We start from the raw sequence: 22680 nt of genomic DNA on the forward strand, positions 1-22680 counted from the left end.
TGGCTCCTTTCCTGAGAGTGGGCTCGTCGCAGCAAGGTGTGACCCCAGTCCCAAGGTTGTCTTTCTCAGTTCTGGGCTCTCACTCCTCTTCAGGCGGGCCCACTTTCCAGGCGATGGAGAGGGCACTTACCTCTGCAGGCTCACAGCTGGTCCCTTTGGCACCGGAGACTCATATTTACTTATTCTCTGAACTGCAGCTGACACAGTCCACTCCTCCAGGACACTGAGAACTGGAACCTCAAGATACCCTTCCACAAGGTGCCCACTCTTCAGAGTCCTCCTCAGATACCCCCACTGAGAAGGTACCATGTAAGAGATCATGTAAGAAGAAACATATGGATTCCCCTGAGGAATCCCTTACCGAAGATACAGACTAAGATGAAGGAGAAGGGTCCCCATGGTCGCCCCCTGAGTATGTCTCATTTGGAGATATACTGGAAATGTTAAAGCAGAGGGGAGACTGGAAGCCCACCAACCCTTCCTCTGCGGAGTCTGTATTCTTGCAAACTTTCTGTACTCAACCCTCTACTTCATGGGTGACCTCACCTGCAGATGACCTGGTGCAGCTCATCGTGCAGCACATGTGGAGGAATCGTGACACTGTTGAACCTATCACCTGGAGACCAGACAAAATTCTTTCTCCACCAGAGGACAGTCCACATTGGTCCAAAGGCCTACCAGTAAACGCTATGGTGGTGGCGGCGGCCACTAAGAAAGAGCTTGCAGAGGAGAGACTTACTGTCCATCCCCCGAACAGGGAGTCTCAGGTGATTGACAAGTTAGGGAAGAGGGTGTTTTCTTCATCTTCACCTTTACCATCTGGTCCTTGAATTACTTGGCACACTTTACCAGGCTCCAGAGAGACCTCATTTTGGAACTCTTGGGAACCTTAGCAGGAGCAGTTTCTGACAAGGTATGTGATAAAGTTCCCTCACAGCTTGCCACCCTGGAATCTATATCTAACTCATCCAATGCAATTGATCTCTCATACTACTAAAAGGGGTGGCTAGAGCAGTGGGTACAGGCGTTGTCATGAGACGTCATGCCTGGATGCGCCTATGTGATTTTGAGGACCCTTTTAAGTTTTCCTTTCTTAACGCTCTAGTGGAAGCCTCTTCTCTTTTTGGCCCAAAAGTGAAAGACACATTGGCCAGGTGTAAAAAGGATGGCAAGACCCTGTCTGCTGTGGGCGTACATTTTTCCACCCCTCAACAATCTTACTCTAGGAATCAGAGGCATGGAAAGATGTGGTACAAGAAGTCCCATGGTCCTTTCCATGACAAACGTGGCGAGTTTACTCCCCGGGGCAGAGGAGGAAACTCATCTGTAAGATGCCACCACAGAGGCAGAGGGGGTCCATGTAATCAGGGATCCAGAGACACTTTTTCTGGACAGCCCTATCAGTGCTCCTGAAGAGCAGCCTGGTTGGTTACCTCTGGAAGCAGTCAAGGAATGGTTTTCTCTGCACCACCTTGCTTGACAATCCATAACGACAGATTCTTGGGTGCAGACGATAATTACCAGAGCTTATCACATCCCCTTCGATCTTTACCCGAAGCTGCAAAGGTGAATCCCCAACATTTCACCCATTCAGCGGGACGTTGCAGCACAAGAAATTTGAAAGCTTCTTCAAAAAAGAGCCATCCAAACAATCCCACCAGACCAGATAGAATCCAGGTTTTACTCAAGGTTCTTTTTAGTGCCAAAAAAAGACAGGGGATTGGAGGCCAATCTTGGACCTCAGTATCCTAAACAAATTTGTCAGACAGACAAAATTCCGGATGGTCATGGTTCAGTCTATCCTTATGTTCCTGGAGAAAGATGATTGGATGTGCTCGATAAATCTTCAGGATGGGTATTATCACATAAAAATGGACAAACGCTCCAGAAGATTCCTCCAATTCCAGCTGGAGCCAATCACTACCAATTCCGAGCACTGCCCTTTGGTCTCTCTACGGCCCCCAGAGTATTCACCAAATGCATGGCAGTGGTAACAGCTCACTTGAGACTGCAAGGATTCCAGGTATTTCTGTACTTAGACAATTGCTCCTTACTGCCCTAACCAAGCATCTGCTGGTTACAGCCTTACATTACACCCTAAAGATAGTGAATTACATAGGAATCTCAATAAACATAGAAAGATGCAAGTTGATTCCTACTCAAAATCTGGAATTCATAGGGGCAACTTTTGACACTCAGTCTTGCCTAGTCTCCCTTCCACTTCATAGGTTAGAAAGACTAAGGTCTCACCTCTGGGTTATACTCTCTCAAAACAAGGTATCAGCTCAGGCAGTATTTCAGCTACTAGGATTTATTTATTATTTATTTGCATTTGTTTACCGGGATGATTCGCTGGGCCAAAAAGTGCCCATTTTCAGTGGTGGCCTGGGGAGAAAAAAAAAAGAAATTTAAGTACAATTACATTTTGTACATACATAGAGGGATAACAAGTTAAAAAAACAGACATACAATCTTATCATAAATTCCTAGCTAGAATAACAAAGGCAGTATGCATTATATACAAAATATACAAAGTACAATATATCATCTGCTTTGGATATTGTAGAGTGAAGACAGCAAGAGATAGTTTCTTAACTGTTTAGCAGAGGGGAGAAAAAACTTAGTGAGATGAAGAGGGAGAAGATGCTCTGTAGTCGTAGCCACATGTACATTGCCATAGGGCTAAGAGATGCTGTTTTAGAGACTTTTTGAAGGATATGTGATTGGAAATAGTTCTGATGGAGCTGGGTAGGGAATTCCAAGTTTTAGCAACGATACATGAGTAGAGAGATTAACCAACTGCTAGACTGGGTATTTCCACTTTTAGAAGGAATTGATTTTCAGAGTAAAGAGGGAGATGAGGGATGGGCAGTTGGAAGGTTTGGTAATGATATTGTGAGCTGTAGTTAACTGCAAGTAGGTTAGGTGATGAGGAAGTTTGAACCTGGCAACCTTGTTATAACAGGACTCGATCTTGGATTTTAAGGAGCTTTGAATATTAGTGAACAAATGGGCAATGGAAGTCCCCTACCAAGACTACATATGAGGCACCTACAGTGGCTCTTACTAACACAGTGGTCCCCTTTGACTCATCCTGTGTTCTCTCAGATTCGCATAACAAATCGATGCAAACAAGACTTGTTTTGGTTGATGAAGCCAGAAAAAGACCTATAGAATCATCTTTTCTCCCCCTGTCAGCCCAAGGCCATAGTGACCATGGACGCGTCCCTGATGGTGTGGAGGGACTTCCAGGGAAAAACAATCCAAGGCACTTGGTCCCCCGTGGAGGCTAATGTGCATATCAATGTTCTAGAACTGAGGGCAGTGCTTCTAGCATTGCACGCATTCCAGTATGTCCTCACGTCAGGGACAATTGCTATCCAGTCAGACAACATGTCCATAGTCTCATATATCAACAAATGAGGGGGAGCCAGGTCATACCCATTGTGTTGAGAAGCCATGAGAATTTGGTAATGGGTGATATCTTCCAACCGCTTTCTGACAGCAATGCACATTCCCGGGGATTCCAACGTGATTTTAGACAAACTGAGCAGATGCATTCTCCTGCCTCACAAGTGGTCCCTCAATCCTGTCATAGTGACAAGGATCTTCAGTCGCTGGGGCCAGCCTTGCTGCAGTCTTTTTGCACCCCCCCCCAAAACCACAAATGCAGTAGCTACTTTGCCCCAATTCCCCCGCAGGGGGAGTCCCCGAGGGATGTTCTAGTACACAATTAGCCCAAAGGACTTGTTTATGCTTTCCCTCCCCTTCCTCTGATCCCACAATTTCTAAAGTAAGCTCTTCAGTTTAGAAGCAAAGTAATCCTCATTGCACCCTATTGGCCCTGACAAGTTTGGTTTCCCTTCCTTTGGTCTTACCTAGTAACCAACCATGGATTCTGGATCCAACTCTGGAATTACTGCCGCACCCACAAGGGTTGATGCATCCAAACATATTGAGTCTCAAGCTGACAGGTTGGTTCCTCCACTTCCGGTAATTGCCTGACAAAATAACTTATCCTCCCCTGTATTTAACATTTTTCTGGCTTCTCATAAACCATCTACCAGGAAACTTTACCTCAGCAAGTAGAAAAGATTCATAATTTGGTCTTGAGAGAAGGGAATAGACCCATTTTCAGCTCTGCTTGATTTGGTACTGGACTGTTTATTGAATCTCCTCCATTCATGAGCGTCAGCTTCAACTATTCGAGTTCACCTGGCTGCTATCTCTAACTTCCACAATGGTTTCCAGGACTCGTCTTTGATTTCTCACCGTCTCTGTAAAATCCTTTTGAAAGGTGTCACCCCCCATTAGACCACCCTTCAAAGAGCTGATTGAACCTTGGAATTTAACACTAGTCCTACAATCCTTAACTCATCTCCATTTCAAACCTGCTGCCACTTGCAAAATAAAATTTTTATCCTGGAAAACTTTATTCTTAGCAGCTATTACTTCAGCGAGGCGAATATCTGAGTTACGGGCCTTGTGCATAAACATCCTTACATGGTTTTCCACAAAGACAAATTATCACTCTGCTCTAATCCCACCTTCTTACCCAAAGTTATTTCATATTTGACCATTAATCAAACAATTGATCTGCTAGTTTTTTTCCAAATTTTTCTAACAAAGGAGAATACTCCCTGCATTTACTTGATGTGCATAGACAATTGCGATTCTACTTGGGTAAGACTATATCACTACAAAAATCTGACCAATTATTCATATACTTCTCAGGACCAAAATTGGGAAAATCTGTTTCCAAAGTGACTCTTTCTAAATGGTTGAGAGATTGCATTTGTTTTATCTACCAACAAAACAGACTTCTTCTACCAAATAAAGTCAAACTGCATTCAACCGGGTCGATTGAGACATCTGTTGCCTTCCATGCAAGAGCTTCCATGGATGACATTTGTGCAGAAGCAACTTGGGCTACCCCTCATACCTTTATCACTCATTTCAAATTGGATTTGGTCTCCAGGGGGAGAGCCTCCTTTAGTTATCCTTCCATAGGGCCTCCCAGGAAATAAAGTAGCTAGGAACTCTGTGCCATCAGTAAGGAATGAATGAAGATTAACAACATCAGATAAATAAGTTATGCCCTTTCCATAACATTCCATCTGTGTTGTTGATCTTCATTCATTCATTACATCCCTCTCGCCAGCCCTCTCCAAAAGACTCGTGGAGGTTCGGATTTGATCCTGCCTTATGATAGGTAATTTGCTCAGATAAAGCCTCCACTTTATATCCTTTTTTCTTATGGGCAGACTCGATCTGCGGTGATAGAGAGAGGTGCACTATGGGTAAGCTTAGCTAGAGAGTTTTTTGGCTGGTGTGAGCTTGTTATAACGGCCGACTCTTTTCCAAGGACGGAACCGAAACCCATCAGTAATGAGTGAATGAAGATCAACAACATAGATGGATCATTATGGTAAGGACATAACTTCTTTTTTTTTAATTAGTGTAGCAAGAGTTTAGATAGGGCATATTCTTAATTATTTGTGATTGAGGAACTGCTTCCATGTTTTTCACATCTGAGTCATAGATGAAACATCTAAATCACTGCAGTGATTTTTTTTTTTGAGATTGTAATGTTATCTTCTGGGTTTTTATTGCAGATATTAACGAATGCATTGTGCAAGCTGGTGTTTGTGCACCAGGAACTTGTCAGAATTTGGAAGGAACATTCCGATGCATCTGCCCTCCAGGATTTCTTTTGAAAGATGACAAATGTGAAGGTATGCTAACATTAAAGAGTGCATGTAATTAAATTTTTTTGATAAGAAAACATTACAGTAATATTCAGCATTTGTAAGTTTGATTTGTAAAACATTTCACCTGGTCTCTTATAATTCTTAAGTGAAATGCATCAGGAAGGACACCTTGATGTGGTAGCAACAACGTAAATGTCTACCAGGCACAAATTGGGAAAGTTGTAGTCAAGACTAGTAAAGGGAAACAGACCTCAGGACAGCTGTGGTACCAGTACAAGAGAAGTTATGTTATGCTTGTCATAAATGTACGGAACAGACTGGTAAGGTAATAAATGATGTGGAGTGCAAGGAATGCAAAGATAGGTAAAACAGCTAAATGTGTCATCTTTTGTGGATGGGCAAGAAAGGGAAACATGATGTGGTTGCATGAAGCAATTAGGTGATAGTCTGATGGCACACAGCACACAGCTTAAAAGGAAAGAGTGAAGATGGAGGAGAGGGCATGTCTACAAGTTTAAGTACAAAGTTCAACCTTGGCATTGAAAAGTACTATTTTATAGCTAGAATAGTGGATAAATGGAATGGGTTACATGAGCATAACATCACTAACTCAACACGAACTTGTCAGTTTCACTGAACACTGTATTATATGTTACTATCCCCACATCAGCTGCACATGTAAGTAGCATACAAACTGTTCATAAGGGAAATGCAACATTTTCTGAAAACTCTGCTACAAGTTATTGACAAAAGTGAAAATCTGTTTCTATCCCCTCACTGAAGGCAAAAACAGACTGTGGGAGAAAGAAACATGAGGCAAGGTAAATGGGGGTTGTTTCCAAGTTATTACAAACACATCAAATGAAGTTGAAACACAAGTAAAATGTGCACTGCAGACGTCTTTTAAATTGTCTTTCTACAACGTGCACAAATATAATTGAAAAGGAAGCTAAGCAGTACTTATTTCTCTGTGGTATGAACTCCTGACTTAGAGGCGTTAAGCCATACATAGCCTTTATTACACTCTTTTCCCAATAATATTATGTGTACATATGGGTTTATGTCAGATTATCAAGTTTTCAGAAACTCAGACTTCATATGGGCAAGACCATATGTTTGACTTTCTGAAAACCCGAACTAAACAAAACAAAATCTTAAGTTGTTGCAGGAGGGCAAGCCTCACTGCACCCACCCACCCCCAGCCCCTATAAATTATATATACCAACTCTGAAATCGCAGTACAGTGAATAAAAAGGTAAATTCCATGATCCCCACTGTACTGCGATATCCATACATATGCTTTGAGTTTTCAGAAAAAATCAAACATATGGTCTCAGCTATATGAAGTTTGAATTTCTGAAAACTTGATCATCTGACATAAACCCATATATATAATTTCAACCTTTCTGATTGCTTAACTGTTTCTCCCCACAGACATTTATTTTTAAAATCTTGCTTTACCGGCTAAATGCCAAGACAATGATGTAATTATTAGTATAAACATTTCCTCATTTGACCCCAGTATTGTAATGCCTTTGCTTTAGCATTTGCTGTATTGTGATATACCTATTTTGTATTTTATCTTTTGGAGTTTTCTACCTCTTCTTTAAGTTTGCTTTTAGCTCAGCAAGATGCTCACTGTCATAAAAATATAAATAAATAAAAGTGCTGAAAAACAGGGACAGCACTTCCTGGCAAAACTGTGGTCTTTTGTTCTGTTACAGTGCATTTTCATTATTGTTAAGTAAACAGAAAACATTGTTTTTCTGAGAATAAACCCTTGTGTGCTGTTTTTCAGCTAAGTATCAGTAACTAAACTTTATTTCTTTAACTAGATATTGATGAGTGTACTACTGATCCAGAGCTGTGTGTCCTTGGAAAATGCAAGAACACTCTAGGCAGCTTTAAATGTGAATGCCCAGAAGGATTCCGTCTCTCATCATCAGGAAGAAGATGTATTGGTAAGTTTCTTCTTGTGTTCTGGTAATTTTAATTATTTGTTCCTTCAGTATTCCCTGTTTATTGATGGTGATGTTCATAGTCTGTAGTAACAAGGGCAGGAGGAAGGCAGAGCTAATATATTTTTGTACTTATTTCTGCACACGATAGGGTGCTGTGGTCAGTCACCAGTCAGCTTTAAGCCCTCCTTTGAAGGCTGGTAGGCACAAACACTTCTGGAGTAGGTCCTACAGTATTTTGCTTAAAGACCTCCCGCACTATTCACAATTACAATATAAAGAAGTACAAAGTACGTCAGTGCCTGCCTGATCTTGAGCATTGCTCAGTCTTTATGCCTTGGCCTCCACAATGAGGCACTCAAGCAATGGGATCTGCAGTTACCCTCCTCCTGGTACTAGCTCCTCAATCCCATCACCAAGTCACCCCACTCCACCCAGTGGCTAACTCCATCAGCACTAGGGGGTCAATAGTCACAGTGTGTGGGGTAGATGACTGAAACAACAGTAAGAGTTCCATCCATCTATGCCAGAGAGTCAAAACCAATACTCATATTAGTCATATGGATTACAGCATCTGTACCACATGTGAGTTCTAACCTAGGACTGCAGAAAACATAATCTTTTTTTTTAAATACACTTGCCTTGGTGTGCCTTATTGTAACACTGTCTTCTACTAAGTTTATCCATCCATCCATAACACCCTTTTTCCCATTTTGCACGAGGTTGAGGTGTCACATCAACAAGTGACCATCATCTAGAGACAATGTTTACACCACTGAGTGGCTAGCCCTAGCACGGTTGTTCTTCCATACTACACACATGCCTGCACACAGTTACAACAGTGGCTTATTTGGAGTGGCCAATCCACCTACTGCATGTTGTTGGAGTATGAGGGGAAGCAGGAGCACCCAGAGAAAACCCACCTAAACACAGGAAGGACATGCGGAATCCACACAGATGACACCCCCGCTGAGAATCAAACTGGGAAAATTGTTGTTGCGAGGCAACACTGCTACTTGTGTCAGTGTGCCACACCTACTGAGTATACCGCTTTACTAATTATAAATACAGTAACTATATTAATGTTGCACAGAGTCTGTCCATTTAACTAGTAGTCAGGTATTTATTGATATCACCAGAAGTAAATTAGTTATTATCCTATCTTTATATTTGCATTTGACTTACTTCTTATTGAGTTTAAAGCTCCCAGGTTCCCCTTATAAAACAGGTAATAACAATTTATTAGAATGTGACTGGTTTTCAAACTGTAAATCATTAAATATATTTTGACTTGAAATTTAAGAAGATTTAATGTGCAGATAGTCTGCATTTTTTGGGTATAGTTTGTTCAGCTACAATGAAACCTGTCTTCCTAGCAAGTACTGATGTATAACTATTAGAGTTTAAAAATATAAGGCTCTGGGTCACTTCATGAGGGCATACTGAACAAATCTCATTTCAAACAAAGCCAGATGCTTGAAATGAGAAAGAGATGCTCAGTATTTTAAAACTTACACTGTCATGCAGGATTAAGGGCTTTGTTTCTTGCACCCCTGCTCTTAATATAATACTCTGTGGCTCATCATAACTACAGGAGTGGAGATATTTCCCCAACCAGCATCTGTTTTGAAACAAAATATGTATTTTTCACCATTTGTCTGAACACCATTGAGTCTAGCACATGATTTTCAGCCAGTGCAGTTGATACCAAAACAATTTATATCATGATGAGTCAGGCAAAAATAGTCCTCCAAAAGATTGATTTTTGAATTTCTGCATTAAATCAAGAGAAATGGATTTGGTATGCACTGATTTCCGTTACTTAATTCTTCATCTTTTGTACAAACTAAATGCAGGTGGTTTCCTTTGCAAAACTTCTTTTGACCCTTTATAGGAGTGTCAAAACATCTGATTGCTCCAAGTGAGCAGTACAGTATGACTGGTGAAGAGGAAGCCTGGGAGGAATGAAGACGTAGTCAAGGGTCAACCTAGAAAAGATAATGGAGAACTAGGTAAAGATTAATAAGGGTTGAAAACAAACAGGCAAGTAAAATGCATGGCAGCTGGGAAAGAATTTGAAAATACTGTAACAACATACAAGTTAGGGAATGGCATGAGAAAGAATGGTAGTAGAAAGAAACACCAGGGAAGAAAAGGAAAAGAGGAGTGGATGAATAATATCAGCCAAATGCAAAGGTAGACTTGCAGTAACATGTGAAGATAATATGCTATGATATGGCAGACTGGAAGAAGAATGCATGTAAAGGCAGTAGTGTCAGAATACTGTTCAGCAGAGCCAGGAAAACTAAACAGGAGCGTGTCTGTGCTTTAAACACTGCTAGATGATAATGAAGCAGATGTAGTCAGGAAAACCAATATATGTGTCAACAGTAAGGGAGCGTGTTGATCTTACAATATAAGATATTTGAGAATGATGGGGTAGGAAAAGATAGTATGGGTGTAGCAGTTTTGCACAAGAGAAAGAGAGGGAGATGATAGAAGACTACCACCAATGAGGGAGTGGTCCAATGTCAGTTTCAAGCTGATGGGTTAAACCACACTAAAGACTGTCCTGATCTCTGGGACAGTCTGTTGAGTCAATTGACCTTACAATAGGGATATTCATGGTTGAAGATTCTCCTTCCAGGGTCCCTTACACCCGCAGTCAATATTGGCATAGTTGGGGGAGATCCACTGGGTCTTCCATGCCAGGGCTGTCATTTCAATGGCTAGACATCAGAGGGATGCTTGAAGTCTGGTGGGACCTGGAATTACAGATGCAGAAATGCATCTTTAGGGGAACAAGCCCTGATGCCAACACAGATTCTGGGTAAGTTCTCATGTCCTTATGCTGCCTTTAACCAGCACACTCCTGAGGACTGAATCCCTAGTGCCTATCATCAAGTGCATTCTGTTATGTGTGTGTTGCCACAAAAGCTTTTGCATGAATGTCTTATTGATGGAGCTTTTTGGAGTTGGTAGGGGGCAGAGGACTCTCTTCCATTTTAGATCATCCAGGGAGTCTGTATGCTTGGAGGCCATTATTTCTAATAAGGATAAAGACACTGACTTCTCCTCAACCTACAGCTCCCCAAAAGATTTCTTCTTGGGAGAAACTTATGGGTCAAGAAGTCTTCTATTTATTTATTTATTTATTTATTTATTTAAATTTGTTGACTGGGAGTGTCCGACTGGACGTGGGTCCATTTTCAGCGGAGGCCCGGGGAGAAAAGCTCCACAGTAAAATAAACAGACAGTAGACAGTAGTTATTCTATTGACTGTCCTATGGCCCCATTTTTCCCTCTCACCCAAAATCATTGTAATGAGTATCTGTATCTGTTGAAGAAAGAAGTCTTACCCCACTGGAGACAGTAATCATGGATGTCACAAATGCAGCCTATGAGCACTCAGACTTTGCACTCTGACATATAAAAAGTAGATGCTGTCTGTTGGACACCAGCAGAGTGAAATGAGAACCTGACCCTGTCCTTCACAGTGCCCTGAGACCACAGCATTTTGTAGTCTTGCCTCCAGACAAGTAGTCCAAAGCTGTGAACTGGGATGCTAAGGGAATTTTCTTCTCTGCCATATTAAGGATTAAAACCCTGAACTTTTTAGCTTAACTAAATTCCAGTCCTTCTTAATAGATTAAGCACTCAAGCAGTTTTGCTCCCTTCCTGTGTCTGGACTCAAGGAAGAAGTGATAAAAACACTGTTAATGGCTTGTTGATTGGGCTTTCTTCTATCCCAATGTTTTAGCCAGATACTAAAGTCAGCTTAGTTGAGACTATCCTTCTTGGACACCAGATTCATGGGAGTGATTATCTTTAGGGCTTGTAGATGGCCTGTTGTACAGGAAACGGGCTGATACCATTATGGAAAAACATTTCAGTTCCCCCTTCTGTCCTCCTACCTTTTTAAGTACTGTCTTGGGCTTTGGGGGGGGGGGTAGATTTTTAAGTTTGTCCAGGCTTGTATCTTCACAGTCACTGAGACCTAGATGTGGTCACTGTCAGCCACATTGTAGAACCCTGTGGGTCTCTGCTAAAATACCATACTGTTTCTCCAGAATTCTTGAGCAAGTCTAAGGCCCCTACTTCTCAAAGAGGCTAAAGAGGCTGCTTCTTTGGAAGATGGGGTTCTAATGCAGACTGTGGTTCTAAAGGGGATGAATTTTTTCTGTCTTGTCTTACAGTTGACCTTGGTGATTTCAGAATGTACAACTCACACATTTGGCATATGAGGTGCTCCAGACGTCATGCTTCTGATACCTTATGACATCTGGATTTTGCCGCTAGTCATGTGGAATACCTTTGGACACATCAGTTTTTAGGGGTCCTCATTTGAAGTTCCTTGTGGGTGGGCATCACTTTCAGTAGGGAATGTTGCCTTTCATTAAGCTGTTGTCCATAATATCCAAAATCATGCAAGAGAAGGGCCTTCTTGTATTTTCTTACTTAAATGCCTGACTTCTAGTAGCCCATTCGAGGGATTGTCTGGTAGCTTCCATTCACAGACTGTGAATTATTGTCATTGCAGGCCCTGCAGATGTCATTAACTGAAGTAAATCCTCTGTACTTCCACTTTAGAGGACTGTCTTCCTTAGCAGAGAATTGAACAACACTTTGTTGTTAGGTCACGGCTGCCTATGTATAGGGCCAAGGCAGTTGTGATTGTGACAGATAGGTTAAGTATATAGCGGAGGATTCAAGCCTGAATATTATTTTGCCTTCCAGACTTGATGGCCACAATGATATTCATTATGCTATTTGCACATCTGTGGATGTGGATGTTACATTTGGCTATGAAGTAACAATAACTCCAGAACCGCCATTTATCTTGTGTCAGGGCCCTGTTACTGTCCCTGAGAGAGGTAGACATTTTCAACAACTGACCAAATAGTTCTTCCATTCCTGCAGCTAAACCCATTGCTGGTTCTGGTTCTGATGATGGACGCGTTGTTAGTTGAGTGGGAAGCATTCTTGTGGAAAACACTGCAGAATCACAGCAGCACAGAAAAGGAAATTTTGAGATCAAATTCCTTAATTTGAAATACTTAAGTATAATATTCATAAATATACTGAGTATGAGCATTTGAAAACAGTACTTAAAAATACACTCTGTATAACAATGTACATCTACAGTGCTGTTCTCAAGCTAGTGTCACACTTTAAGAATAGTGCAATAGCTTGTCCAAAGGAAAGTATTGCATTGTGTTACCCTGCATTGGGAATAAGTAAGTAAGTAAGGACTTGATGTTCTTCATGTTTCACTGTTGCAGTCATTACATTTGGGTAATCTGCTGGCAGGGCCTGATTAATAAAGTCTTGGGTCCTGCGTCAGTTGCTGTCTCTTCTTCCATGACGTCAGGTCGTCAGAGATATAAAACATGCATCTGATGCCATTACATCAGTCTTTCTTGCTGTGCGGTGCCCGAAGCAGAAGAAGTTTGCAAGTGCTGGTTGGGCGACTCCAGAAATTTTCGTTTTCGAGTTTCAGAACCGAAGTCTTCAACTTAAAGCTAAGTAACCCCTTGGGGAAACTTTTTCTTGTTCCTTACCGATGTCAGTAAAAGTTAATAATTGCATTACTTGTGGAAAGCAAATACCTCACAAAGATTTTCATTCGTACTGTATTCCTTGCCTAGACCCTGACCACGACGTACCTTGCTGTCGGTTTTGTGCTTTATTTAATCAGCGCACTATCCGTCGTCGGTATATTTTTGCCTCTAAATATTTCGGTTCTCAGTTTAATTATCCAGAAATGTCATCGGTTAGCCATCCGACTACCGTGATTCTGAAAAAATGCAAAGACAGAGACAGGCCGCCGAGGTCCAAAACTGCTGATGACGCTTCTCCTAAGCCAGTCGCCAGTTCGCCGGTACTCAGTGAGGTGCTTTTGCAGCCCCTGATACCCGCTACTTCTGATTCGCAGGCCTCTACTGAGACCCATTCGGAGTCCGGTATGCCGCGAGATGCTTCACCTATGGAACCCGCGGATATCTCTACCTTGGATGGGTCAGGAGCCGCTGTACAGGCACCGTCTTCTGAGGGTGTATTCAGGCCTACAGACTTGCATATTAAATCGACTCCACCTTCATTACTAAGGCCTAAATCTCGATCTATGTCTAAAAATACGATGCCCAGGCCACATGTTCAGGCCCCTATGCCTAAAAACAAATGATCAAAATGGCTGAAGATCTAATTACTCTAATCAGGGGTAGTCAACCCCCCCCCCCAGAGGCCTAGGGCTGAGCTTGATTATGAATCTTCTGATCAGGATTCTGTTTCTTCTGATTCTTCTAATGACCTGGATTTGTCCATACCTACTTATAAGGATTCTGATGCAGAGGATTCCATTCCCTCTGCTTCCCCTCCTGAGGATTTCTTTTGGGGAAACTTTACATATCTTAAGGGAGCATTTCCACTGGGAAAGTCAGGCATTTTCTGATTCAAAAAAGAGGCTTAGGGATTTCCTTCTTCTACCTCAGCATAGGCCTTTGGCTATACCTCCTGTACTAGACATTGTTGATTATGTGTTTTCGAAATCCAGTATGGCCCCTGATTCCCTGCCTCTGGCTTCTAGTAAACCTGACAGATACTACAGGGTTCCTAAGTCCCACAAGTTCCTTTTCAAAAATCATGTTGCAGATCCAGAAACCATTTCTCAGGGGCCCAAGGGCATTAAGGTTTCTGCTGCTAAAAATCCTACCCTTCTGATAGAGACTCCAGGGCGCTGGATAGATGGGGTAAGAAGGTTTATACTTCTGCAACCTTGGCAATCAGGGCTTTAAACTGCCAATTTCATATGCTGAAATATCAACAGCGTATTACTGGACTGCTTAAACAGAAAATGATGTTGATTCCTGACTGTGTGGAAAATAAAGATTTACAGAATTTATTCCATTCTGCTGAACAAGTTGGAAAACATACTTTGCAATGTGGTTTTGATTCCTTAGAGGCCTCCTGCAAAGCTGCTGTTACTGGGTCTGTGCTTAGAAGGCATGCTTGGCTTAAGGAACAGTCTTTGCCTGATCATGTTAAAGCGAAATTGTTTCAATCAGGACCGCCTGTTTGGCAATAAGGCTGAAGAAGTTCTAAAAAAGATGGAAGATAAAGCTAAATCTATGCAAACTGTTAAATATTTCTTACAAGTGCAACCTCCAAGATTTAGTAGGCACTGACCTACTAAGAATTTGTCTTTTCCAGCTCCTTCCAGATCCTCTCAAGCCAAACCCAGGCACACCAAAAGCACCAGGTTTCAGTCCCAGAGGACTCTCAGAACTAAGCAGTGGGGGGGGCCTCCACTTCCAAATCTGGAAATAACAAGACACCTCCCTATGATAAACAGTCTCAATGACTTCCTTTTAAAATTACCAAGCACTTACCTTTTAGCCGCCCCTTTGGGGAGAAAGATTGCTCTTCATGCAAAGAACTGGGAACTCATAACCCAGGACAAATGGGTTTTAAATGTAGTGTCCCAGGGATGCAAATTTCATTTCCACACGTTGCCAACACCAAACAGGTGGCCAGACCTGCCCTCATATCAGTGGGCAGAGGCTCAAAAACAAGTACTTTCCCTCTTAAACATGGGGGCTTTTCAACTAGTACCAGAAGAGGAAAAGGGACAAGGTTTCTATTCCAGGCTTTTTCTGGTACCCAGAAAAGACAAATCATGGCGTCCAGTTCTGGACTTGTCTACTCTAAACACCATTTTGGACATTCCAAAATTCAAGATGCTGACTCTTCACCAGTTACTTCCTATGCTAGGCAAAGACGCCTGGTTGGCAACTCTAGATTTAAAAGAAGCATACCTGCACATCCCAATCAGGGAATCTTGCAGAAGATACCTACACTTCAAAGCAGGCTACTTGCATTATCAGTTCTCTGCACTGCCCTTTGGCTTGTCTACTGCGCCCAGGGTATTCACAAAGTGCCTGGCTCCAGTTATTGCATTTTGCAGGCAAAGAAATATTCAAATATATCCATGCCTGGACGATTGTCTAATTCAGGCAGAAAACCAGGGCATACTTCTAAATCATCTGGCATTTGTAAAAAGGGTTCTAATTTGTCTGTGGTACACCAGAGAAGCAAATTCATTTGGTAACTTACTTCAAACAAGTGGCCACAAAACCATGCTGTCTGCAAGACAAATACTGCAAGCCTTGGGGTTCATGGCCTCCTGCATTCTTCTAATTCCCAATGCAGGACTGCGTATGAGGAAACTACAGTGGTACTTAAAAAGTCTATGGAGTCAACATTGTCACAGCCAGGAAACAATGATCCCTATCATACCTTGCCTACGCCTAGAATTCCTATGGTGGGCAGAGGCCTGCCACCAAAACAAGGGACTGCCATTCGCACTACCCCCTGCCGCCCAAACCCTAACTACAGATGCATCAGACTATGCATGGGGGGCTCACCTGGCAGGGAAGTGCATTCAGGGCAAATGGAACCCAAATCAAATGCACCTACATATCAATCAAAAAGAATTGTTAGCTGTACAGAATGCTCTGACAGCCTTCAAGGATTACATTCTTCCAGGACAACTAATGGAAAAGATGGACAGCACCACAGTTATGTGGTACATAAACAAGCAGGGGGGTACATACTCTTACCCCCTCTGCAGACTAGCCATGGCATTGTGGAACACAGCCTTGAGCTACCAAGTGCACCTATCTTGAATACACTGGCAGACGGACTAAGCAGAAATCTCATGGACCCACACGAGTGGAAACTGGAACCATGGATTTTCAACATGTTGACAAGCAAATGGGGAGCCCAGACATAGATCTATTTGCCTCCTTCCAGAAGTACCAGTTGGACAAGTTTTGCACAAGGACTCCCAACAAAGAAGCCTGGAAAGTGGATGCTCTGTCCTTCAGCTGGAAAAACCTATCAGTCTATGCCTTTCCCCATCTGCCTCTGCTCTCCAAAGTTCTGCTAAAAGTCAAACAGGATAAACCAAGAATGATTTTTATTGCTCCAGACTGGCCATGCCAACACTGGTACCCACTCCTGCGCAGTGTGTCACAAGTATCTCCATGGCACCTGCCTCAGACCCCTTCCTTGCTATCTCAGCAGGAGAACCAAATTCTGCACCCTCAGCTTCCAACATTGAACCTTGCAGCCTGACTAATCACTTAAATTCACCCTTATCATCCTTCAGCAAACCTGTGATGGATGTCATCTTGGAGGCGAGGAGACCTAGTACTAGACAATCTTATGCTGACAAATGAAAAAGATTCTGTGCCTGGAACCAATCTTTAGGGATGAGCACAGCAGCACCCAATTTACCTCAGATTTTGCAATACTTAACTGAGATGCTTCACAAGGGCCTGTCTTTTTCCTCTATTAAAGTCCATGCTTCAGCTATTTCAGCTCACTATAACACAGAACCACCCCTCTTCTCTCATCCCCTGCTCAAGCAGTATCTCAGAAGGGCAAAGAACTTGAGACCACCCAGGAGAGCTCCTACACCTGCTTGGGACCTTAACTTTGTTTTGGAGAAGGTCACTCTACCTCCTTTCGAGCCATCTGCTACTGCAGACTTAAAGTTTCTTTCTTGGAAAATAGCCTTCCTTTTAGCAATCACTTCAGCTAGATGGATATCTGAATTACAGGCCCTTATGGCAATGGAGCCTTTCATCATCTTTTATGTGGACAGGGTATCTGTGAGGACCAATTCATCCTTCATGACCAAGGTGGTTTCCAGTGTGGCTCTTAATCAGTCCAGTCATTTGCCAACCTTCTTTCCCAATCCACAGAACAAAGGAGAACGGATTCTGCATTCCTTGGATGTGCACAGACAACTTAGATTCTACTTGGGCAGGACTAAATCTCGAAGAAAATCTGAACAATTGCTGGTAGCATTTGCTGCAGGGGCAGAGGGGAAGGCTATTTCAAAACAAACCATTTCTAAATGGATAAGCCATTGCATTCATTTCTACCATAAGCACCATGGAAAACCTATCCCCCAGAGGATCAGATCTCAGTCCACCAGGCCTGCATCTACTTCTACAGCCTTTCTCAGAGGTGTTCCTACCCGGGATATTCTAGAAGCTGCTACCTGGAGTTCTGTACATACTTTCACCAAGCATTATCATTTACCAATTTTCTCTAAGTCCAGAGCTGGCTTTGCCACTGCTGTCTTGCAGGGCCTTATAACTGGCCCTAATGCTGTATAAACTCTTCCTCCCAACCATAGCTTTGGGAATCTACCCAAATGTAATGACTGCAACAGTGAAACACGAAGAACATAGTACAGTTGTGTACACTTACCATAAATGTAGATGTTCGAGTGCATTCACTGTTGCAGTCCTGGTTACCCTCCCTCCAGCCCCCTACTTTTCTCTAGCTATACCTCTACTTTCTTTTACTATGCTTAAAAGCCTTTTTGGTGTATTTGCTTTTGGTTGGAGGCATATTTTTGTGTTTTTATTTTTATTTGCTCCCCATTAGGGGTGCACCTGACATCTGGGGCAAGAAAAACTCATGTAATGGCATCGGATGCATGTTTTATACCCCTGACAACCTGACGTCATGGAAGAAGGGACAGCAACCGATGCAGGACCCAAGACTTTGTTAATCAGACCAACTGAGGGCAGCCTGCCTGCAGATTACCCAAATGTAATGACTGCAACAGTGAATACACTCAAACATCTACATTTATGGTAAGTGTACACAACTGTACTTTTTCCTGCAGAAACCTGGAATTAGAGGTTTGTAGTACTGACAGTGTCATTTTTTAGCATTTAATAGTGTTTCAGTCAGGATATTGTACTTTTATTACTTTCACTGTTAGGGTTTTGATATCAGTATTATGTGCTTTTTGAAGTCTGTTTTGGGATTCTATAGCTTTCCCTTCCTTTTCTGTTCCGTGATTCAAATGGGTGTTTCTCTCTGGAAAATGTGCTTTGCATCACAGCTAACTAAAGCTATGAGGAAGGAGTATTTGTGGCTGTAAAGGCCTTTTGAGGGAAAGCTGTATGCAGAACCCCTCCTACTTCAGTGGCACCCATAAAAGCAAGGATGTATATGATGATGCACCTTGTGCAGAGATGTGCTTTACATCTAAGAGTGGGCTGTAGACAAAGGTAGCATACACATCATTGTGGATTTCTGGGGAAGTAAACTTGCAGACAAGACTCTCTGAGTCTGTTTTCTACTTCTCTCCTGAAGTTGTGGATGTAGAAGCCATGTCTGTCTTGAATTTTCTGCAAGTGTATTAGTGTAGAGATTGACCTGTTTTCTACTCTTAAGATTGCTGCTGTTCACATATTTTTCTCACTACAGCAGGATAAGGATGAGTTTTTTCCTAGATGAGTTCTCTGCTTTTGGCAAGGAAGAGTACTGATCTTCCCACATTCCTCTTAAATTTATGTTTATTTATAAAGTTCTGGAAAGTTAGATCAAAACTAAATTCAGTCACCCCGTGATGGCCAAGAAGGTTGTGGTGAGCCTGTCAGTAAAGGAAATGATCCTGCTCTACCCAAGATAGTCACTCACTGTTGAAGTAAAAACCACTTCCAGCTCAATGCCTGGTCTATTCCAAGCCTTCTGATCCTGTTACACCTTCAGACTGGGGTGTCAGATATGAATGAGACTTCCAGAAGCTTTGCACTAAGCAGACTTGCAGTGCCAAGTGGAGGACATTTTCCATGTGGATATAGTGGCACCTGGTATGAATTGTTTTGTACGTTTTTAGGTCATCTTGATCCATCTCAGGTATCCATATGATTTGGACATCAGTTATCCCATGGTCAGGGTGCATATGACAGGTCTTTTTGCCCATCATGACATTTGCAGGATTGGAATGTGTCTTAACACCAACTGACTAAGCAATTCCTTAAGCAGTGGTGCTATTCTGATCACATATGAATAAACCCTCCCTTCAGTAGTAATTTAACTTAATGACTGAGAAGCTTGCCTGCCTCCTTTAACACTGCATGGTTGGCAATAATGAAGTTCATAACTTGAAAAAAATAGCTCTAGTTGCCATCACATGTACTTTCGGGATCTCAGAGCTTTGGGCCGTTAAGAGCTAGGAGCCATTTCTTTTTCACAAGGATCTGATATCCCTTCAGATCAACCAGTATTTCACCCTTAAAGTTGTTTATGAACTCTTCGAAAACCAGTCCATTTATCTCCCTGCTTTCTTCACCAGGACAAAGACCCCTTCACATGCTAGCTGCATAGCGCAATCTTAGATTTATCTGAAGCGGGTGAAAGAGTTTTGGAAGATTGAAAATGTGTACCATCATTAAAGACCTAGAAAAAGAAAGCCTGGCAGTCACCAATCAATCCCTTTGAAAGTGTACTGCTTAATGAATTTTCTTTTGCCATCAGTTGTTTTGCTTTGTGTTGGAGAATTCTGCTGTGAAAGATATCTTGACTAAGGCATGAGTTCTTCTCCTTGTTTCAAAAATGTCTCCCCTTGTAGGCACCTGTATCTCAGCCAATTGATTCTATGTTCACATGTTTTACTTTATCACCCTTGACTCTGAATTAGGCGTCTTTTATTACAGCATTACTTGCTCAGCCTTGACTCTGAGTCGTCTCCTTTGCTACTGTACTTCAGGATTCTGCCTTCTAATCATTTTGCTTTTTTGCTGTCCACTAGGTTCTACTACCCTAATGAGTTCAGTACTTGGTATTCATTTGAGACCTAATCACTTCAGGGTGCGTGAGACATTGAGTAACAGGAGGCAACAAAACAGACTAGAGGGTACCTACCTGTCTATACTGTGTTACACAGTGCTCTGTACTGGGGCCACTTTGGTTTGCAGTATTCTTCTGAAAAGAAACAGAAAAGGAACCTCCACCTTCCTTGTAATTTCCCAGGGGTCTGGGATAGAAACCCAAGTATGCTAATGTGTTTGAAGGACTTAAGGTATTCCTGTATGTGATCTTAGGCTACTTTGGAAAAATGGGCTTCAGATAATGTCTGTATATAGATAATGTCTTTATATACCAGTATTGGAAAATAAAACGGCTTCTAACTTAATTAAAAATAATGTCTTAATCTGTGTAAGTTTCACATAGGGGCTTGTGCTTCAGGGCCATAAATGTGTGTGTGTGTGTGTTGGGGGGTGAACATGTGTGCATATATGTGTGTATATATGTATATATCTATATGTGGGTCGCATACAAATGATCAAACTTCCAAAAGGCCGACTTTCGTATGGCCAAGACCATATGATCGACTTTTGGAATGTCCAGCTCCCTATAGCGCGGAATGGGAACATTTCGATTTTCCGCACTGTAGTGCGATGTCGGAGTTGGTATATTTAAATAGCAGGGGGTGTGGGCGGCTTGCCTCCTGCTAGCAGCGTGTAGGTAGGGTTTTTTTTTTGTTTTACATGTTCGAAATTTCAAAAGTCGAACATATGGTCTCGGCCATATGGGTTTCGGCTTTTTGAAATTTTGATCATGTATAGTAGACCCATACATATATGTATATATATATATATATATATATATATATATATATATATAAATAAACACACACACAGATGTGTAGTTTACTATCTTTCTTTACATTGACATACTACATCAACCACACATGATCAAAACTCATTAAATCAAAAAAAAAAAGGTTTTATGTAAGGAGATAAGCCCCCTGCACCTACTTGTGGGGGGAGATTTGCATCTCCCATACCCCCTGCTAATTATATCTAAAAACTCTGAGATCACAAAAAAAGTGGGGAAAGGGCACAATCTCACTTTCCACTGTATATTGATCCTGCAAAGCAAGTGCTGGCAACCTGTGATGAACTGGCACTTTGATTTAAAAAGCTTACTTCTGAAACATTTGATGTAGTGATCCATTGCATGTAAGTATATTTAACTCATTCCCTGCAGTACAGCTCTTTTGAGTATGCACTTTTAATTCATACTGGATGTGGCTTGATCCTTTAAAAATAAAGTTATCACCTTACAGTTCAAACAAATATTTATATGTGTGGAACTATAAGTGTTACCAGAAAACTGACCAATGGCCAACTATTAATTAATCTTTATATTGGTGGCACTCATTCACTTTGGTGTTTTAAAGTGGATTTTGTAAGCCACAATAAAGGCAGTGAATATTAATTTTGTAATGTTGTAGAAACGGCTTATGATATCTCAGTAACTGTTCAATCAAGATATACTGCAAGCAGTGTTTTCTTCATAGAGTTGTGACCTTTCATATGAGGCTATGCAGTTCTGTCTGTGTTATTTGAATGTTGAGATATTTAGAGAAGTATGAAAACTATTATATTACAAATAAACATTGTAAAAATAATATTCAATATCTCTTTAGTTGCATTAGGCAGAGGTCAACTATCAATACAATTGTGTTTTTCATCATGTATATTTTAAGACAAAATCTTTTGATACCTTGTACATAGTATGGGTTTGGAATTATTAATGCAAATAGGAACAAACAATATTTGATGCCTGGAGGCGTTATTAGGGGGTACCTACAGAAGCACCTGGAGGCACTCTTGGTTGTAATGAGTTAAGGGATAGACGGAATTGTATTAAATATCTTAATGGCATTAACTATAATATAGAAGATATTCTTATCATTGCAGAAGTTACATCTGTATATAAATGTGAGGAAGGCTTGGCAGAATTACATTTCTGACTTTCTGAATATCTGTATTTTAGCAACATTCACACTACTGCTTTGATACAAGTAACAGAAATTATTTTTACTTAACAATATTTTTCTTTTCTGAAAAACAAGGCCTGGGATTCAAAAATATGCCTTTGGCAAATACATAAAGGGTACAGCAGAGATGTGCTGTATGGCCCAAAGGTAATTATCAGTTAACTTGCTGGAATCTTTCAGCCCAAGGTGCAGCTTCTTAAGTAAACTCTCTCATAGAAATGACAAGCTTGATACTGACTGAGAGAGAGGGAAAGAGAGGCAGCGAGAGTGGTTTCCAGAATTACTGCCAGGAGCATAATAAAGGCAAGTGGTGAGCAAGCAGCATATATACTCCTAAGTGCATTCACATGTG

General features: G+C 41.6%; 1 protein-coding gene across 3 annotated transcripts in view; it reads left to right on the top strand.

The window, feature by feature from the left end:
- Positions 1 to 22680, top strand: part of FBN1 (fibrillin 1) — a 4097759-nt gene that overhangs the window by 3277984 nt on the left and 797095 nt on the right. For all 3 annotated transcript variants that reach the window (XM_044077620.1, XM_044077621.1, XM_044077622.1), the window contains exons 49-50: positions 5616 to 5735; positions 7547 to 7672. In XM_044077620.1, the coding sequence (XP_043933555.1) occupies positions 5616 to 5735; positions 7547 to 7672 (246 nt within the window). The remainder of the gene's footprint in view (positions 1 to 5615; positions 5736 to 7546; positions 7673 to 22680) is intronic.

This window comes from Protopterus annectens, chromosome 7.part0 (genome assembly GCF_019279795.1).
Source record: "Protopterus annectens isolate FY-2018-M chromosome 7.part0, PAN1.0, whole genome shotgun sequence".
NCBI classification, from domain to species: Eukaryota; Metazoa; Chordata; order Ceratodontiformes; family Protopteridae; genus Protopterus; species Protopterus annectens.